Below are 20607 nucleotides of genomic sequence, written 5' to 3' on the forward strand. Positions count from 1 at the left end.
TCAAACACAATAATAACATGGACTGAACCACCACTCACAACCACTAGCACTTTATATAGCCTCTGTAGGAATTATATCTCACTTATCTTAACTGCACTACTGTATAGCTCTGTGTAAATAATCATTCTGTACATACGATAATTTTTAACCCTACAACTGTTTACAACTTGCATAGTTCCCATTTCTGTATAGCTGTATATCCCAGATTCTGTAAAGTTATTTATTTCATATTCTGTATAGTTTTTCATATTTATATCCTGTTCATATCCTGTACATAGCTTGTACTCACTACAGCCTGTACATACTTATAGTTATAGAATATTCACAACATACTTCATACCGTGTACATTATAACATACCATAATAGACCCATTTCTGTAATATACTCACATATCTATATTATTGCTAATATATATTGTAATATATCTATATCACTAAAGCACTTCTGGATGGATGCAAACTGCATTTCGTTGCCCTGTACCTGTGCATGTGCAATGACAATAAAGTTGAATTCTATTCTATTCTATTCTATTCTATTTACCCCTGTTGTGTAAAGGTTTCTGTCATAGAGTTTTTGTTTTGTTGTTGTTAGGGTTATTTTTTAGGTAGCATCCTTAAACTGTTACTGAATATGCTTAAATTATGTTCAAATAACTTCTAGAAACTTGTCTAATCTATCTTCAAGGATATTGAAGGATTTCAGTTGAAAAATGTGCTGTTTGAATCCCCATGAGGTGTAAGAACTCAGTTTATACAAGTGGAAATAGAGTAGTACATAACATATAAAAACAAAAAAAAACATCAACCAAAAAAGTGTAAAATCAAGTTAAATTATCTTAAACAAAAGGAATCTGAGAGATCATTACAGAAAAAATAAAGTGCAAGTATTAATTTACATTGAGTTTAATGATAAAACAGTTTTATTAATCTCCTGTTCCACCACATCCCAAAGGTGCTCTATTGGATTCAGATCTGCTGACTGGGGAAACCATTTGAATACAGTGAACTCATGTTCAGAAGAATAGTTTGTGGTGATTTGAGCTTTGTGACGAGGTGCATTATTCTGCTTGAAGAAGCCATCAGAAGATGAGTACGCTGGTCAGGGATGGGATGGACTTGGTCAGCAACAACACTCACTACTATACTGTGGTGTTTATATGATGTTCAGTTAGAAAATATCACCCACATCATTACACCAGTATCAGTAGCAGCAGGCTGGACTGATTTAATCCACCTATCCATTAGTGTTCTCCTGGTTGTCCATGTCACTGGGTCAGCAGTCTAAGCAGAGATGCCTAGACCTCTCCACAGCCACCTCTAGCTCTTCTGGGGGAACAGTGAGGTGTTCCCAAGCCCATGGGAACATGGAACAAGACATGATTTCCTAGCCCAAGAAAATTACCAAGAGGTATACAAGAACCACCTGCTCCTTAGCCTATCTCTAATGGAGATAAGGCGGGGAGTTATGTCACACTGATACTTTTAGTCACTGTTTCATGTTTGTTTCTAAACAGAAATGTCTTAAACTTTCCATAATCCCTGGAAATAGAGGTGCACATCAATAAAAATAGATCAGTGTTTTTTTAAGTGTGAAAAAACAGATTGCTCAGGGTTTCTCACTGAGCAATCTGTTTGCGTGTGTGTGTTTTTTTCAAACTTCAACCCTTAACTGGTTACCCTTGTACTGATAACATGTACAAATTTCACTGCAGTATAAACAAAGAGTCTCCGTGCTTTGGCTTTCAGTTATAAAGTCTACCCAGTGCTTTAAGCCTCCTCCAGATAAGAGAAATCACTACAGCGCCAGTTTCAGAGCACGAGGTGTGGGCTGTCTTTGAGAGGAATCCCTGTACTAGTCTCTGGAGGAAACTCTCACCAAATATGGTAAATGACGTCACGACACGTGGAGAATTTCGTGAGAGGTTCCAGACAACACTATTTCCCGTAAGTACAGAGGGGCGTGGTGTGCATATACTGCTGCTTAAAGAGTTTACAACCTCACGATCATTCCCAGACTTCCGATCCTGGATGTACGACTGAGGACTACCGTGAGCGCTGAAAGTTGTTTTCGAAGGTTTTTGGACGACTGGGGAAAAAACAAGGAGATATTTCTTTCCTCGCTCCCCCTTGAAGACTTCTTTGGACTCTACCGAATACGCAAGTCGGTGGGCTTGCCCCCTATTTGAATTAAAACACAAGACTCAACCACTTAGTTTCGTGAGAACGGAAGACTATATAGCCATAGCTGGATTCAGTTTTCTTTTCACTGAGAAAGAGAGGATGTATCGAAACTTTGGGAGTCAAGAAAGAGGCAACCCACCGTACACAGGCACCTCTGGGACAAACCCTGCTTCCCTTGGAAACACCAGCACTTCAGCCACACATCAGGAGCAGGTAGGTGTGCTGTCACTGACTGAACTGGGTAAAAGGTTAGGGGTCAAATAAGAACAATACGGTTAAAGTTTTGAGAAATAACTAAAAATGTTCTAGCTAACATTAAGGAATACAAATTTAAAGCTGTTAAATCATCACACTGTAATTTAGTTTAGTTGTACAAGTAATAGATAAAAAATAATAATATTTATAATAATGGTTATATAATAGTTACGCAATAATATTAGTTTACACTTTTAATCCTGCACTTGTTACTTATCGTGAATATTTCATTATATAAAATCTTCTTCTTTCAAACTGTTTATTTTTCTTTTTTCCCTAGAAGTTTACAATGGCAGGGGCCAGTCAGATTATCCCCAGCCTCAATGCCATCACAAGCAACCAGGACCTCCAGTGGCTGGTCCAGCCCTCTCTCATGCATCCACCAGGCCCTTCGCGATCACCAGTACCTCCTTACCCAGTCCACCCAGGGGCGAGGCCACTGGTTCCACCACCTTCCCAGTCTCACCTTCTCAGGACAGGGGTCATAAGAACTTCTGCAAACAGCCCATCTTCAACAAGGCGCAGGAATGATGAACATGTAAGCACATAGCTCACAAATGATTGTGGGTTTTTTGTTTTTCCACTAAGAAACAAGTGAATGAGCCCTCTTGGAAGTTGCATTCTCCCTCGAGGGAATGTGGTGTGGATGCTGAGGTGTGGAGTGTGGCTCAATCACTTTTGTGTAATCAGTGCGTAATGTCCTGTAATTCTCTGTGACACAATAGTGCCACTTCCTCTAGATGTATGGCGAAATAGGAAGAAAATCTAAAGATATGTTTTTTAAATCTTTTTCTCAGCACTGGAGTTAAACACACACTGTTGTATTCTCCTTTGTTTTTTTACTGAGTTTTTGTTGACAGTAAAATTAACAGGTGATTATCAGTTTTTTCTTACTATAGAAACATCACTCCATTCAAAGTAACTTTACATTTGACTTCCAACACACAGTATAATTCTGTACGTTTCCCCAGGTACGCTTTGGCACACATCCTCGTCATAAAGTTGTAAATTCATTGAACAGGAAGTGGACTGTCATGTGACTCATAGGGGCAAGTCATGTTCTGTGACTCACACCTGAGTCACTTTAGGGGTCTGAGCGTGACTCATCACCCCGAAAGGGCGGGAAATGTTGGATTAACTGCAATTATTCAGTAGAATGTTGGATGAAGTCAGAATTCGGGTGTTACAAAGGCACAAAAGCCCAGACGCTTTTCAACCCTGCAGCTGCCATGGCTGTAATGAGTCAGTGTGCACACATGGTGGGAGTATTTCACCTGTGTCATGCTGCCTGTGGTGGAATTTCACTGTGCATGTGATGTTTTGAAATTAGCTGTTTGCCTAAAACAAGCCGGATTAATCCAGTTCAGGAGTTTAGGCCGCCTTCATGTTTTGTAGTAATTTTTCTTCTCCTCTTCAGTTATCTCGGGAAGAAGTCGAAAGGCGCAGAGTAAGAAGGGAGAGGAATAAACTGGCAGCAGCAAAGTGTCGCAATCGGAGACGGGAGCTGACAGATTCCCTGCAAACTGTGAGTGATCTTTAATATAATAGTATATGTAATATGTAATATGTTAATATGTAAGGTGTTGGTCTCAGTCAGGCATGAATGAATCAAACTCTGTCTTTCTCCTGCTGTAGGAGACAGACATGCTGGAGGATGAAAAGTCCCGCTTGCAGAAGGAAATAGCTGAACTACAAAAGGAGAAAGAGAAGCTTGAACTGGTCTTGGAAGCTCACCGACCCATTTGCAAAATAGAGGACTCTGATTCGGATTCTGACTCAGGTCCATCCATTTCCTCTTTGGCAGCCATCAAACTAGAGCCAGCGGACTCCTGCAGTCCTGGACCCTCAATCAAACCACCCATAAAGCTGGAGAAGCCCAGACCAAGGATAACTATCCCCACAAAGCCTGTAACATCAACCGCCTCTGCTGTTGCTACTGAATCAGAGTCACTCCACACCCCAGTTCTCTCCACGCCCTCTATCATGTCCTTCACAGCTGGCACAGTTTTCACCTACCCCTCTGCCTCTTTAGACACCAGTGCCTCCAGCACATCCCACGTTACATCACACCAGGGAAGTGTCCAGCAGTCTCAGGCCCCACAGCCCTGTGGGATAGCTCATCGCCGCAGCAGCAGCAGCGGTGACCAGTCGGATCACTCCCTGCACTCACCAACCATCCTCTCACTGTAATCGACGGCCCTGCCTTCCTGGCAATACACTAAGTTTGATTTCAGCGCAGTCACAGTGCAGGATGTCATTTCGAAACTAGCAACGTGCAGCTGCTCGATTTCTTTAGAAAGTTGATGCTTTTCTTAGATAATATGCAAATCTGTGGCATTATTAGAAGACGAATGTTACACTTTTTTTAGTTTTTATAAGAATATAAAGTCTTTATATTTCTAATTTTCAGAGTTATAAAATAAGAATGAGTGTGTTTGAGGTTTATTGCGAAAGCACTGCATGCAGACTATATTCTCTAATTATACAAACGTTGTACTGTGATAACTCCATTTAATCATATATTATTAGATATAATACATTATAATGTTCCCTTTGATGAGTTACTATATTGTTACAGTGTGTTGTGAAAGTCCTCAAAAAGGGAAACGGAGTGCTTAAACTAACAGGTCCATATTTATGCGTGGACCCTTTCAGAACCCTAATATTATCTTTATACAAATTACTGACCACTAAGGCTGGGCCATAGGAGTTATTATAAATGATATAATCACATATTTATTATGGAGAATATAATATATTTTTTGGTACTGTTTATGTTTTCTGTTAAAATGAACTGTTTGGAGGGCAGTGCCTTAAATTTGTCTTTGTTTGAAAAAAACCAGATAATAAAGAACAAAGGTGTGTGCAAAGAGAAATGGTGTACAGTTATTGGCAAAATAAGCAAGAGACTGTGACTGAAAATCATCTGAAAAACAGCAGATTACTCAGAGTCGATTGTCTGGATCATTCGAAATGTGTGAAAGAGATTCAGAAATGTAAATGAGACGTGACAACGCGACTGAAATGAGGATTCGATTCATTGATCAGTTGCCTGATTGAAGTTTAATGTTCTAGTAATTTCTTTTTAATTGAGCAGTAATGCTGAATATTCTCCAGGCGCAGCAGTGGTGGAGTCAGACAGTTTTATACACTTTTTTTTTTTAACTTAGACTGGGATGAAACACAAATTGATGGAAAGTTGTCTTTAGGTCAAAACTAAAATTTTTGAGTTGCTTCTTTCCACCATCAACATTTTTCTGCCATCCGAAGACAAAATTTTGGTTTATCTCAAAATATCAACTCAAATTTTTTGGTAATAACACAGCATTTTTACTTATAGATGAAAAAATTGTTCATTTATTTATTATTTTTTAAGTGGCAGAAATAGGTTTTCACACATGTAGACATGTACACTGTGAAGACTCGTATACAGTCACATTTTAAATCATTTTAAAAGAAATATGCAATGGTTGTTAATTTAATTATTTTTTAACTGTTGATAAACATTAATTGATTGTTAAGATTATACCCAGCTGTGTCTGATTACTTCTTAACTCCTATGATTATGTGCGAAGAACCCCCCAATAAGCTTCATTATTGGTTCTGGGGGCAGTGCCACCCCAGACCCCTGCCTGGCTCCGCCCCTGGACTGCAGCTTCTCCAGGTTTCTGTGGTCTTTGATCTTAACATCTTCAGACTGTTGATCAGAAAAAATCCAATACTTTGAAGACATTACCCTTTGACTCTGGGTGTTAAGGCCATACTTCATATCAGTTAATTGAGAAAATACCTGACACAGTAATAAATACAGAATTAATCATTAGTGGCAGCGAGTAAGAGAGTTTGATTACTGCACCATGCGCTGACAAACTCTGCTGGCCACTCTCTGACCCTCCACTCTCAACACTGTGGCCTCTGTTACCCTAAAATGAAGTGAATCTCTTGCTAATACATACACGGCTCAGAGAGCATTGAATTGCTAAAATGGGATGAGCGAGGCAGAGAGGCGGAGATGGAACAAGAGTCAGATTGAGAGCTGGAGAGCACGAGGGAGAAAAAATCTGTATGTACGCTGCTGTCAAAGGACGTCTGTGCATCAGTAAGTGGGTAAAAGCATCACCCCCCTCCACCCCCATCAGCTCTCCAGACTGTGCAAATAGGGCTCCAAAAATAAAACTGATGAATATCCATAACGTCAGTCAGTGTGGCATGAAGGCAGCATCAATCAAGCGCAGTTGGTTCAGACACGAAGGTCAGAACAAATGCAGAAATCAATTTGTCGTGTGTGTCATGTTAAATGCATGTTTTCTGCAAGGCAAATACACAAAGAAAGGTCAGAACAGCCCCGAGTGTCATAGCCACTGTATTTAAAGCTTTTCAGTGCACTACGAGCATAGCCCACCAATAAACAGCTAACAACAAAATAAACCTCTTGTAATCCAGGTGCTATGGTTTAAACTGAAACTGGTTAGTAAAGCTAGTTAATACAGACAAATCAAGATTAAAGAAGGGCTGAAGTTAAGTTTGCTCCTAATGTTACAGATTAAATACAAAGCATGAGTTACAGAAGAAGAAGCTAACAAATCTTATGATAATTCAGCAACAACTTCATTTAAAAAAAACAAAGACAAGAAGGAAAAAAAAGAATTTAAACAGCTCGGCTTAAACAGAATAAAAATCAACCAAAACTTGTAGACCTTCCAGTTTGATACAAAGAGTTTTCCAGTTGAATTTTAAAAATAGTGACAGAACTTATTTTTCAGTTCAGCTCTGCGTGAGGTCCAACAACATCTACCATGCCTGATCCAAAGTGAGTGTGTAGGTCTGCACGTGTTACATTATTCTCAGCAGCCCCACCCCTCAGGAAACCTAAAGGGCCTTCACGTCAGGCTGCTTCACAGGCTTTGTTACAAATGGTGACAATCATCATGCACACATGGCACTCCAATCCTGTCCTGAGGAAGCGAGAGTGCATAAAATATTACACATCATTAGCAAAAAAAGCAATTATCAAATAGTTTCCTTTGTTTCAGTGCTATTGGAATTCAGAGGACTAAATATGGCTCGAAACTGGATTGAAATGAATCTTTAGATCTGTGTTTTCAAGATCCAAGATAACGCTGTCCAGTGCAATTGAGAAAAAGGCTTCTACCAGTGTAGGCTAATCCAGTGCATGAGATAAATTTATATATGTGACCCACTTTTTTGGTCCCATTTTTTCTCAACAACAGACCACTGAAAAAGGAGAATTTTCAGGAGAATCTTTAGAAAAAACACTGTAAAATTTAGACATGTTATCATCTGGCAAACATCTAATAAATGTCTTTGTAAAGTCCTGAAATGTGGAAAGAGTCTCAAGTCTAGTGGCACACAAATCTTTGCAGCATTCAGAAAGCCCTAATGCTTTTTTTTTTTAATCCTCCAGATTAATTTGTACTATCTGACAGAGCACCTTTGTCTCCCTCCAGTCCTCAGCTGCTGACACACACCTGCCATCAGTCATCAGGTGAGCACACCAGGTGAAGCTGGTCTGGGCTTCCCACGCTGCCTGTGCTTGAGCTCCCATCTCCCAGGTCCCGGGCCACCATGCAGGGCAGATTCAGCTCGGTGGAACCTCCTGGACTGGAGTCACTCCTGCTCACACACTCCTCTTCCAGGACCAGGCACAGCTCCTTCAGGTCCAGATTCTCCTTCACCAGCCCGTCCTGCATGCGCTCCAGGTCAGCGAGCTTTTTCAAGTACCCGCCCAGGTCCTCCCGCATCACTTTGGCTGCGTGATGCCCGAACAGCTGCCATTCCCGGGCCAGCTTCTTCACTTTGAGCCGGTCGTCGTCTAGGAAGCAGCACAGGTCCCGCAGCTCCGTGTTCTCCTCCTGCAGGCGCTGATTGATGACTTTCAGTTCCCTGATTTCGAGGAGGTGTCCCTGCAGCTGTTTATTTACCTCTTTGATAAGCCGACCGCGCTGGATCAGAGCCGATATTTTCTCTGACTCCTCTTTACGCAACCGGCTCACCAGCTCCTCTTTGGAGCACGCCAGCAAGTCCTCGTCCGACATCTTTGACAGTTCTCTGTTTATTATCTCACCTTCGCTACCCATTTTTTCTTCTTTCAGTAAAAAACGACACCTATGGGTACCTGAGAATCTATTAAAAGCGCTGAGATGTGGCTATATTTAATGCTCAACACATGCATCCGCTGTAATCCAGATGTAATGTATTTGATCACCGGAGGTAAAATCAAGGCAGAAACATGTGGTGTCTTTATTTAGATTGTCTTTATCTCCAAGGCTGTGACTTCAGTCCCTTTTTGTGCTGTTCTCCGTGGATAACGCCTTAATGAGGTCGTGTGTGAAAAACGCACCGCAAGCCCCTATTAATGTCAATCTGTCATCCTCTCAGCAGCAGGCTGCTTTCTCCAAAGGCCTCCGGGAGCACAGCAGCCCTTATTTCTCCTCCCCGCGCAGTTTTTTTTTTGAAGGCAACAGCCGCTCCGTGGGCTTTTCTGGACAAAGGCCCGGTGAGTCCACGGAGGCTTGACCAAGCACACCCTGCAGATGTTGTGATTTCTACACCGCTGGCATCGTCTCATCGGGCTGTGCTTGTCTCGCCTCAGCTGAATGAACTCCGGTGGCTGCAGGAGTCCGCACGGCGCAGCAGCTTTACCCCCCTTTTTCTTTAAAAAAGATTCATTGTTTAGATAAAAAAAATAAATAACAAACAAAGCTCACCGCTCAAAATATGTACATCATCATCTGTGCTCATCCTCCGGAGATGGACTGTTACCACAACAATGTCCGCCTCCGCCACTTTCACGGCTGTGACTCCGCTAAGCAGCGAGCTGCGTGTGAAGCTGGAGCTCTGACGGAGACCAGTACAAGCAGCCTTCAAAATAAAAGCTTCAGATTGTTGTTTTTAAGAAAAGAACTGTCACAAATGTTGCTTTGAGAGCACCGCTGAACTAGATTATATATTTGTAACGAGTGACGCCTTTTAGTTTTGGTCGCGTTTTAGTGAAGCCGCGATGCTCAGCAGAGATGCTTTTATTTTGTAGAGGTTTTAAAGGAAACTTTACTGCTTTATCAGGATTTGTAACTTGGCAAATTTCCTTAGATAAGCTAGTAATCAGAACTGTTTGTGGTTTTCTCTGATGTTCGCAGTGTGGCAATTCCACATTGCGTTATTTAAGCCTGTTTTGTAGCCGTAAATGGCAACATTTAATAATCTAAAGCTCTGTGGTTCATCTAATTCCACTCTAAATAACGAGATTTGACATGGAAGATCCTCTCTCCACGCGCTCCCTCAATGAGGAACGTGTGCGCCCCCATTTGGATTCAAACCCATTTTTTTTATTTCTTTATTTTATTGTATTTTTCTTTTCTTTTTTCTTATCCTTTTCATGCTATGAAACCAAAACAAGTTGGAAATGTATGAAGGAAATTGATAGGAAAAGCCTGTGTAAACCCACTTCCTTCGGTTTTTCCTGTTCATTAGAATGATCTCATCCTCAAAAACCAGATACATGTCTATGACAGTGGAGTGCATGAGTGACTCCTGGTTGTACTTGTTACTTTTCAAAGAACATTGGCGGAAAGTGTGACTGCAGACCCTTTTTTTCCATGGGTTTATGCTGAGGCATTCAGCCACATCCTTCCGCCCTCTGTCCCACCTCCATTGTTTCACTGAGGCCACAACAATGTAGGGTGTTAACCGCGCAAGGGGGATCTGGGGATGGAATCAGGGTGTCATGTGAGGTTAGAAATGAGAGTGTTGATGCGCAGCAGGAGAGTCGACAAAAAAGGCGTGTTTGGCTGATTCGTTTTCACCCTCCCGTGTTGTGATTTTTCTTTTTTGAAGGACACATGCAGAAACACAGAAAGGGAGGGCGAGGAGAGGGATTTACGGGGATTTATTTAGATTAATCGTCAGAGGAAAAGAGCAGATTGTGTAAACGCAGGCAGCAAGCAAAGCGCACAGCACTGTGGGGCCCGGTGCTCACAAAGAAGCCTATCTGTGATCTGACACATTTTATAATAACTTAGGGAACAAATGATCAACAATAGGGTACTGTGTGGCTGCCAGGCGCAGTGCTGTAATTTGAGTCTTCACATAATCGTTCATTATCTTTCGGATTTTCTTTTCTGGTCACTGAAGTCTTTCTTTCTTTATATGAATGTTACCTGTTGAGTTACTGTAGGGTAATTCACCTCTAATCCACCCCTTGGATGGTCAATCAAAGTAGACGTTGGCTTAGAAGAGAGGCCAAACATTGAAGAAATAAAAGAAAACTGCTGATCCTGAAGGCCATTTGTCAAGCTTTCAATGATAATGATTTTCTATGTATCTAAACACTCTACTATCACAGAAGTTACCGTTTTGTCTGCACTAACATTACCTATTATTACGTATTCACTTGTCAGAGCCACACCTTAAAAGCACATGATCAGCTCCTAAAAAACTACAGATGAATGGTGTGTTATTCATATTGGTAATCCTCAGGGGCGTCTCATAGTTGTGTCACATGCTGCCCACAGTCATGTGAGACGTCTGCAGTAACTGTTAATGGGAAAAAGAGCAAGACCCCCCCTCCCCCCCACACACCGAGAAAACTGATGTTTAAGCCAATGAAAGATAATTGAAAAAGAAAAAAAAACACGGGAAGGGCTGTGCTATATGTAGATATAGCAAAATCCTGCAAAAATAAATAAATAAAATAGAATCACCATAATCTAGAGAGTTGGTGATGGACTTCACAAGGAAGAGGACGTCTGTTATACGACCCGTTTCTATCCTGTGACGGGGTGTTTATGTGGTGGAAGAGTACCAGTACCTGGGTGTCCACGTCTACAACAGGCTGAACTGGAAGACCAACACAGAGGCTGTAAACAAAAAGGCGTGCCGGGCTCCTGAGAAAGGAGATATCCTTCAATATGTGCAGCAAAAGTATTCTCTTTCAGTCATTTGTGGCCACTGTATGATCTTCCGGGGGAGCAGGGGTATTATTATTATTATTATTATTATTATTATTATTATTATTATTATTATTATTATTTGCCTTGAGTGTGTTGATAGAGGTGTGAGTGAGTTGGAAAGAAGTATGTTTCTGTATTAATATGAATATATATATACTATATATATACACTATAAAAAACACATTTATTTATTTATTTAATATAAAAAGCAGTCACGTGTACATTGAATGTTTTCAGTGCCTGAGTTTTGTGATAAGACGATGACATAATAGGTATCTAAAACAATAGCTTTATTGCAAGGAAGGTAATGAACATAGCGGACATAAACGATCAAAGGAATTTCACACGATACAAAAAAGATGCGACCGAAATACTGATTAATAGAAAAATGGGAAAGAAATTAAAATGGCAATTAAATTAAAATAAACTTAAATTAACCAAAAAACAAAAACATATTTTTAATTCGGGAGCTTTTCCTGTGACATCATAGAACCGGAAGTATCTGCTACGTGACTGCTGTTGTTGACATTACGCACTCGTGTCTCTCACGGGCTGTAATATTTCATAGACGTTGTTACTGTAAATTCAAAAGCTGCTTAATAATCGTGTCATATCGTCACATTAACGTGGTCTTAATTCGCCGCAGTGCTGCCCGTTTATTGGCCGTCGATAACTGTGCAGCTCGGCTAGCTCCGGAGGCTAACATTTTATGGAGGAAGTTAGCTAATCAGTAAGCCATGGAGAGCAAATTTAAGCCCAGCTAATAGAATTAAATAGTTCACTTTGCAGACACGATTTTATCGCCGCCAGCTACCTGAGAGAACACTGAGAACAAGGTATAATATCACCCGAGCTAATCAGCTATATGCCGGTGATACCTGAGCTAAACAATAAACATGTTTTTCTTGTTTGTTTTAAGCAGATGTCTGTAGAGCTGGATGTGTTCGTGGGTAACACCACCATCATGGATGAGGAGGTTTACCAGCTGTGGTTGGACGGATACACAGGTAGGGGTAACGCTAAACACATGTGAGAGTCTGGGTCACAACGATCCTATTAATAGATGCGTTTTTATATAAAGAGTGTGTGATTACCTGGAGTTGGCGGCTAACACAGTCAAAGCAGAGGTGCCCAGCCTGAAGGTCATCCACCTCAAGTATCAAAGTATATTTTAAGGGGTGGTTCAGAATAATAAAGCAGTCCAAAAATAGTAATAACATGTAATAAAGCTTCAACATCACCATGTGACACTTTGTTTTGCAGACAGTGATCCAACTCAGTACAGACATAGAATGCAAAATCCTACAGTGAACTGAGGGAAATGGTTAAAAGTTATTTAAAACATACAGCAGGAGATGGAACAAATGACTGCCTGAGTCTATTAGTGCTAACTGTGGGGCGACTTAACCTTCTCTCTGATAGAAACGTGTAGTTGTTAATATGTAAAGGATGCTGAGATTCTAAAACGACAGTCTGTCCCTTTGAGAGGACGCTTGATTTCACACAGATACTGAAATTCACTAAAGGTGGTGCCCGGTAATCTTACAGGACAACTTAACCGTTTTCTCTACTTTTCACCGGTTTTAAAGATTAAGGCTTTGCCAAATAAGCAAGTCACAGAAAATAAAAGCACAGACTCAGTAAGAAACTGAATAAAGCATTTCCAAGATACTTTAAAAAACAGCCATGATTGCCCTTTCTGAACAATGCATCTGTATTTGAAACAGCATTTAATTTCTCTTCCAGGTATTTTTATGGCTGCACTTCTCCCAATGGGTCACCTTTATTGAGAAATGGTGCAGGAACAGGGGGACTTGGCCTCCTCCAAAAATCAATAAGCGTTCTTTGGTCTGAGCCACATTTAACTGGAGGAAATACTGATCACACCTCTTAACACATTTGTAAATGACTGGGCCATGATTTTGCTACACAGCCTGTTGAAAACGTATAATTACAGAGTGACTGGCTTCCTTTAATTATATAAAATAAATTAAAGTGTTGAAACCAAACAGTCGAGAGGGGATCAGTGAAGGACCTCAGTTTTTAAAACTAATTAATGTTCTTGTTTTTACAGAAAATAAGATACTTTTGTGAAATACATAATGGTTTCACATCTTAGGCGTCTAAAAATGTTAAAATGAAGCATCTGAGAAGGCAAGGGAAAAAAACTACAGTGAAGACGATTTAGTGTAATATTTAAGCTCAGACTTGGCAGTTAGGCTGCCGCATTACACCAAAGCAAATACACATAAGAAATAAAAAAACAAACATAAAAACATAATCAGACTGTAATAGTTTGATTGCAATAGGAGCTATTGAGCATTTGTAATGATTCCACCTAATCCATAGTTTGAGCTTGAAGGCAGAGCTCTGCATACAGAGGTCGATCATTCTCTGAGAACACAGAAATACTTCAGTCAGGCAGATCGTTTTCTGTCTCCTGTGATCTGCTCACTGTTTCTGACAGTGCTGTTGAGTGTTTCAATTTAGTTTATTTCCAGGCTGTGTTTACTCCTTCCAGTTAAAGTTTTTATTAGTTTTGTTATTAATTTTTAGTCATAATATGGGGTGTGTTAATTAGGAGATTCAGAGATGAGGCTTGATATCCTCATTGGGACCCAGTCAGAAAGCACAAATGATGCTTAAAGGCTTAATTTTTCAACTTCAAAGTAATTGCAGTAATGAATCTGAACAAAGCAAACAAACACACGCTGCTCTGTCTGTAAAGAAAACGAACAAAAAAGTTTAGATTGCTTCAAATTCTTGAAGACAAAGTTAGAGAGGCGAGGCTGAGATAGTCTGGAGATGTGCAGAGGAGGTATGGTGGATATATTGAACAAAGATTAATGAAGATGAAGCTGCCAGGCAGGATTTACTAAAGCTAATTACTGGTTAAATTAATTTAGGATAAGTAACACAATGTATAACTCTCTCTTGGTGTAACTGCCACCCCATGTGAAGGTGAAAAAGTGTGTTATCTCTAAATAATTTCATCAAGTAAGTGGAGAACAGGTGTTAAAAAATACATGTGACATACAGTCATGTAGACATCCCATTATAAATAAAAATATGCACCAAACCCTCCTCATGAATCCATCCACTGTTTCCATTCTCATCAGTATTAAACATAGGAGTAGGTGTTCTCTCTTTGGAACGGGGTTTACTGGGTGCGCCTAGCAGGATCACATGTTAGGTGTGGTGATTTCAGGTCAGGTACAGTGTTTAAACACACGCACGTGTGGCTTCTAAGTATCATAAGACTAATTTAAGGAACAAGTAAACTTTAAGAATCAAATATGGTAAAGAAATTGGAAATACAGGGTTTAATGCCCAAATATGGTGCAGCAGCTGTTTCAGGCTGCTGATTATTCACAGCACAGCAGTGATTGTTCATTCATGTTATCACATTTAACTTCAGGCATCATCGGTTCATCAACCATTTGAACTGCGCTTGTGTGATTTATCCAACAGTGAACGATGCAGTGAAGGTACGCATGGAGGGAGGAGTGATGGACGAGTGTGAGGCAAGTAAAGATGTCCTGCTGAGTGACACCATGGACCAGTACAGGACTTTCCAGATGTGTGAGCGCCTGCTGCACAGTCCGGCCAAACTAGCCAACCAGCTGCTGTTCCAGATCCCTCCTCATCGGCAAATCATGCTCATAGAGAGGTGCGGCCATGACGCTCTAATTTAATTAACCCATTTATTTCAGAGGAGTCACAACTCTCTATTCCTGTATTTATTTGCCAAACCTCCTCCTTTATGCTACGTTTCTTCTCATGGCAATTTGTTTTTTGTGTCTCTTGCCTTGTTTAGATACTATGCTTTTGATGATACATTTGTTCGTGAGGTCCTGGGAAAGAAGCTCTCCAAGGGAACAAAGAAAGACTTGGACGACATCAGTGCCAAGACAAGTGTGACACTAAAAAGCTGCAGACGACAGGTAAGTCTTCACTGTGCATTGTAAAGATTGATATTTTAAAGCTCCGGCAGTGTGTTATTGAATGGTAGGATACAGCTGAGTGTTGAAACAAACATCAAACCATGCCAGAGCTCCTGTTGTGTGCCGGCTTCAACAATTAATTTGGTTTTATAGCTCTGGGTACATTTTATTAGTTGTGGTGGGATTTCTGATTGTGGAGCAGATTCTTTCAGTATTAGTAAATCTCTTGCATTGTGTGTGTAATTTCAGTTCGACAACTTCAAACGTGTTTTCAAAGTTGTCGAAGAGCTGAAGGGACCCCTGGTGGAGAACATACGTCAGCATTTTCTTCTGTCTGACAAACTTGCAAGGTAATCAGCGACAGGCACAGAGCACAAGCCTTCTGCCTCAGGCTTGTGTTTTACAGCAGTTGTATAACTTAAAATCTGTTATGTTGTAGTGTTGTGATGAATTAATATGTTATTTTGCAACAAATTCTAACGAAATACCACATGAAAAGATTGGGTGCTCTGATTGCTTGGTTTTATTTTGTGTTTTTTTAAATGCCGTGTGTTTATTGTCTTTATCACAGGGATTACGCTGCCATCGTTTTCTTTGCCAACAATCGGTTTGAGACGGGAAAAAGAAAGCTGCAATACCTCAGTTTCCAGGATTTTGCTTTCTGTGCCGGTCAGCTTATCAGCAACTGGACAGTTGGGGCTGTTGGTGAGTGCTTAGTTTTGACTCAAATAACCACTTGATTAGAACCAAAGTATCTCTAAACACACATAGTATCAAACCTTGAAGGACATAGGCTACAGCAGCTGAAGACCGCACTGGGTACCTCTCCCTTTAGCTAAGAAACTGAGGCTCAAATTCACACAGGCTCAACAAAATTGAACAATAGAATATTGGAAAAATGTTGCCTGGTCTGATGAGTCTCGACTCCTGTTGTGATGTTATGAGGTAAAGCCAGCATAGATCCATCCTGCCTTGCATAAATGGTTCTGGCTTGTAGTGGTTGTGTGATGGTGTGGGAATATTTTCTTGGTACTTTTTGGGCCCCTTAGCTCCAGCTCAGCATCATTTAAATACCACAGCATTCCTGAGTACTATTGCTGACCATGTCCATCCCTTTATGAAGATATTGTACCCATCTTCTCACTAGTAACAAATCTGCAGCAACTGTGTGATGCTGTCATGTCAAACCTGAGGAATGTTTTTAGCACTTTGTTGACCCTATGAAGAATTAAGGCAGTTCTGAAGGTAAAAAGCTGGTCAAACCTGCTATTAGCAAGGTGTACCTTAACAAAGCCGGTAACTATATGTTGATTGTGTTTACTAAATAAAGTTTAGATCAATGGCTCTGTCAGTGAGGTTTACTGACCACCAGAGGTCCTTCAGGCTTTACTTCATCAGTAAGAGGATGAATTTTAAATTCCCAGGTTAACAATTAGGAGAGTGAAAGAGGGAATAATATTAGGTAGCATCTGAGTCATTATACTTAATAACCAAGTAGTTATAAGAACACAAATATTTAAAATATAATTTCTAGAAATATTTCCCATTAAACTAACTTGACAGTGTCTGAATTTTCCTGTAGACAACATGGTGGAAGACATGGACGTCGATCTTGACAAAGAGTTTTTGCAAGAACTGAAAGAGCTGAAGATTTTAATCACTGACAAAGATCTGCTCGATCAACACAAAAGGTAACAGGAACACGCTTTCCAGACACTTCCATGTTTTGCTGACTCCTGAAAAAGCTTCTGAATTTTTTTAATCTGTTTTCTTTTCCTTTCTTCTCTTATTTCTGCTCAGTTTGGTCTGTACAGCCCTGAGAGGAAAGACGAAAGTTTTCATTGAGATGGAGGGTAGTTTCAAGGTGAGAGATGATAAGTATCTTTATGATATTCCGTGAGAATAACTGTGAAAAGGAAATAACAGTTTCGAATGTAATTTTGTTTCTGCAGAATCTTTCCAGAGGCCTCATCAACATAGCTGCAAAGCTGACCAACACAAAAGATGTCAGAGATTTCTTTATTGATCTTGTAGAGAAGGTGAGATTTTCTTTAAAAAAAAAAATAAAAAAATATATATATATATACAGTGGGGCAAAAAAGTATTTAGTCAGCCACCGATTGTGCAAGTTCCCCCACTTAAAATGATGACAGAGGTCAGTAATTTGCACCAGAGGTACACTTCAACTGTGAGAGACAGAATGTGAAAAAAAAATCCATGAATTCACATGGTAGGATTTGTAAAGAATTTATTCGTAAATTAGGGTGGAAAATAAGTATTTGGTCACCTCAAACAAGGAAAATCTCTGGCTCTCACAGACCTGTAACGTCTTCTGTAAGAAGCTTTTCTGTCCCCCACTCGTTACCTGTATGAATGGCACCTGTTTGAACTCATCATCTGTATAAAAGACACCTGTCCACAGCCTCAAACAGTCAGACTCCAAACTCCGCCATGGCCAAGACCAAAGAGCTTTCGAAGGACACCAGGAAAAGTATTGTAGACCTGCACCAGACTGGGAAGAGTGAATCTACAATAGGCAAGCAGCTTGGTGTGAAAAAATCAACTGTGGGAGCAATCATCAGAAAATGGAAGACATACAAGACCACTGATAATCTCCCTCGATCTGGGGCTCCACGCAAGATCTCATCCCGTGGGGTCAAAATGATCATGAGAACGGTGAGCAAAGATCCCAGAACCACACGGGGGGACCTGGTGAATGACCTGCAGAGAGCTGGGACCAAAGTAACAAAGGTCACCATCAGTAACACACTACAACGGCAGGGAATCAAATCCCGCAGTGCCAGACGTGTTCCGCTGCTGAAGCCAGTGCATGTCCAGGCCCGTCTGAAGTTTGCCAGAGAGCACATGGATGATACAGCAGAGGATTGGGAGAATGTCATGTGGTCAGATGAAACCAAAGTAGCACTTTTTGGTATAAACTCAACTCGTCGTGTTTGGAGGATGAAGAATACTGAGTTGCATCCCAAGAACACCATACCTACTGTGAAGCATGGGGGTGGAAACATCATGCTATGGGGCTGTTTTTCTGCCAAGGGGACAGAACGACTGATCCGTGTTAAGGACAGAATGAATGGGGCCATGTATCGTGAGATTTTGAGCCAAAACCTCCTTCCATCAGTGAGAACTTTGAAGATGAAACGAGGCTGGGTCTTCCAACATGACAATGATCCAAAACACACCGCCCGGGCAACAAAGGAGTGGCTCCGTAAGAAGCATTTGAAAGTCCTGGAGTGGCCTAGCCAGTCTCCAGACCTCAACCCCATAGAAAATCTGTGGCGGGGGTTGAAAGTCCGTGTTGCTCGGCGACAGCCCCAAAACATCACTGCTCTCGAGAAGATCTGCATGGAGGAATGGGCCAAAATACCAGCTACTGTGTGTGCAAACCTGGTAAAGACCTATAGTAAACGTTTGACCTCTGTTATTGCCAACAAAGGTTATGTTACAAAGTATTGAGTTGTATTTTTGTTATTGACCAAATACTTATTTTCCACCCTGATTTACGAATAAATTCTTTACAAATCCTACCATGTGGATTCATGGATTTTTTTTTCCACATTCTGTCTCTCACAGTTGAAGTGTACCTCTGGTGCAAATTACTGACCTCTGTCATCATGTTAGGTGGGGGAACTTGCACAATCGGTGGCTGACTAAATACTTTTTTGCCCCACTGTATATATATATATATATATATAAGTAAAGACGGCTCAGCCAGCCTGAATACTTTAATGTCTGTCCCAGCATCAGTCTGCCTTTGAGGCTTTATGCTGTAACCTTCTCACCTCCTTTTATCCCACAGTTTATTGAGCCGTGCCGTTCAGACCGGTGGTCAGCTGCGGACATGAAACTCTACCTCACTCATTACACCAACTCTGCACACATACTCGACACATTCAAGTGAGTTAATGTGCTTTTATTCTCCGAAGCTTATCAGTCAGAGCCTGGCACCGACCCAGGTTATCAATTCCCCCGGGGTATCCTGTGCTAAAATAGAGCTGTGATTTTCATAGAGAGCTTTTGGGGAAAACTTCAAATAACCGAATAAGGATATGCATGGTGGTGTTAGACGCTGCTGAAGCGTGAAGCTGTATGTTAAAACCCTCCCAAAAATTGACGCTCTTGTTCTGCCAGTGGGTGTCTCCCTATCTTGCTCATGACTTCTTAAACTGTAGTTACCTTGTTTCTCGTGCAAACACTCAGGAATGTAGTTAAGGGTTTACACAGCCCTGAACCACTACAAGCTTAACAAAGACATATTCATAAAAAGAAACATAGACCCCCCACTCCCCCACCAGTATACACAGGGGGGACACAGATTGCCTCATTTACTCTCTTCACTCTGATTTCACAATTACAGTCTGACATGAAATTTGGAGCACCTCTTTTCACTCCTTTTACTCACCGTTTTCTTTCTCTTTTCTGCCCTCAGACATCAAGTTGTGTGGGACAGATACATGGGCGTCGTCAAAAGCTGCATCTTCAAAATGTATCACGACTGAAGAGTTCTCCTAGCAGTTCACGTCTCCTTTCAGTTTGCTATGGCGTTACTTCGCTCCTTCGGATGTGCTTTCTCTGCTTCTTCCGTCATCGCTGTATGTTTGTCTGCCTGCTTTGCTCCTAGCGTCCCCCAACGTTGTCTGTAAATTTGGTTTGTAAATAAAATTAAGATTTTACATTAAAAATGCCCTTCTGTTTTATTTCCTATGTAATGTTTCATGTTTATTCTGGAAGGAAGAGATGTTGTGATTAACCCCCCCCCAGGATCTTTCACCGGGGGTTGGGGGTTGGGTGAACCATACTTAAGAAGTGAAAACAGCGAATTTGATATTGACTCCAACTGAATTAGCGTTTTATTCACTAATTCACTTTAAGAGGACCAGCGGATCACATGCACGACAGGCTGTGACTCCAGTCAGTGTGTGGGGTGTCTCTGTGTATTTATGGGAATAGGGACCAACTGGATGAGGGGTGGGGGCACAGTTAGTCCAGCTGGGACTGTGATTTTTAACAACATCCCCTGTAGTGACAGCTGCCATCTCTGCCACCCGACAAAAACAAAAGTCAGACAAATAAGCTGAGGCCGAGTGAAGGTTTTTAAACCAAACACTGGAGGGTAGCTGGAGAAACCGCCTCCCATCTAAAAATAAAATGCAGGGAGCTATTTTGCAAGTGATGAGATATTTTTAAGGAAAATTAAGACTAGCGCTGCCGCTGCTGTTGATCCCAATTTGAGGATAGTC

At 41.0% G+C, this 20607-nt stretch overlaps 3 protein-coding genes across 4 annotated transcripts; 2 read left to right on the forward strand and 1 right to left on the reverse strand.

The window, feature by feature from the left end:
- Window positions 1-2028: 2028 nt before the first annotated feature.
- On the forward strand, window positions 2029-5323 carry fosl1a (FOS like 1, AP-1 transcription factor subunit a). Of its 2 annotated transcripts, none has more exons than XM_085297666.1 (4): window positions 2029-2394; window positions 2720-2974; window positions 3854-3961; window positions 4072-5323. In XM_085297666.1, the coding sequence occupies exons 1-4, from the start codon at window positions 2281-2283 to the stop codon at window positions 4624-4626; spliced, it is 1032 nt and encodes a 343-aa protein (XP_085153792.1). In that variant the 5' UTR covers window positions 2029-2280; the 3' UTR covers window positions 4627-5323. The 2 variants fall into 2 exon arrangements, with proteins under 2 accessions (XP_085153792.1, XP_085153782.1); XM_085297656.1 differs by having other exon boundaries at window positions 2717-2974; window positions 4072-5322.
- A 1457-nt stretch (window positions 5324-6780) lies between these two features.
- Window positions 6781-9266, reverse strand: ccdc85b (coiled-coil domain containing 85B). The gene has a single exon (XM_085297679.1). It carries the CDS (start codon window positions 8532-8534, stop codon window positions 7932-7934), a length of 603 nt encoding a protein of 200 aa, XP_085153805.1. The 5' UTR covers window positions 8535-9266; the 3' UTR covers window positions 6781-7931.
- Window positions 9267-11652: 2386 nt separating this feature from the next.
- Window positions 11653-20049, forward strand: fibpa (fibroblast growth factor (acidic) intracellular binding protein a). The gene is made up of 11 exons (XM_085242996.1): window positions 11653-12241; window positions 12328-12412; window positions 14877-15075; window positions 15223-15349; window positions 15599-15699; window positions 15921-16054; window positions 16932-17040; window positions 17150-17213; window positions 17302-17388; window positions 19167-19264; window positions 19797-20049. Exons 2-11 carry the CDS (start codon window positions 12328-12330, stop codon window positions 19864-19866), a joined length of 1074 nt encoding a protein of 357 aa, XP_085099122.1. The 5' UTR covers window positions 11653-12241; the 3' UTR covers window positions 19867-20049.
- The last annotated feature ends 558 nt before the right edge of the window (window positions 20050-20607 follow it).

This window comes from Mchenga conophoros, linkage group LG2 (assembly GCF_057382185.1).
Source record: "Mchenga conophoros isolate Kocher_MC1m ecotype Shallow Benthic linkage group LG2, M_conophoros_male_GT1.1, whole genome shotgun sequence".
NCBI lineage: Eukaryota > Metazoa > Chordata > Actinopteri > Cichliformes > Cichlidae > Mchenga > Mchenga conophoros.

Excerpts from the sequence above, each read along its gene's own strand:
- fibpa (XM_085242996.1), top strand. The coding sequence starts at position 12,328 with ATGTCTGTAGAGCTGGATGTGTTCGTGGGTAACACCACCATCATGGAT. Across the intron at positions 15,076-15,222 it reads CAAATCATGCTCATAGAGAG|ATACTATGCTTTTGATGATA; the intron begins GTGCGGCCATGA and ends TGCCTTGTTTAG. Across the intron at positions 16,055-16,931 it reads CTGGACAGTTGGGGCTGTTG|ACAACATGGTGGAAGACATG; the intron begins GTGAGTGCTTAG and ends ATTTTCCTGTAG.
- ccdc85b (XM_085297679.1), bottom strand. The coding sequence starts at position 8,534 with ATGGGTAGCGAAGGTGAGATAATAAACAGAGAACTGTCAAAGATGTCG.
- fosl1a (XM_085297656.1), top strand. The coding sequence starts at position 2,281 with ATGTATCGAAACTTTGGGAGTCAAGAAAGAGGCAACCCACCGTACACA. Across the intron at positions 2,395-2,716 it reads CAGCCACACATCAGGAGCAG|AAGTTTACAATGGCAGGGGC; the intron begins GTAGGTGTGCTG and ends TTTTTTCCCTAG. Across the intron at positions 3,962-4,071 it reads TGACAGATTCCCTGCAAACT|GAGACAGACATGCTGGAGGA; the intron begins GTGAGTGATCTT and ends CTCCTGCTGTAG.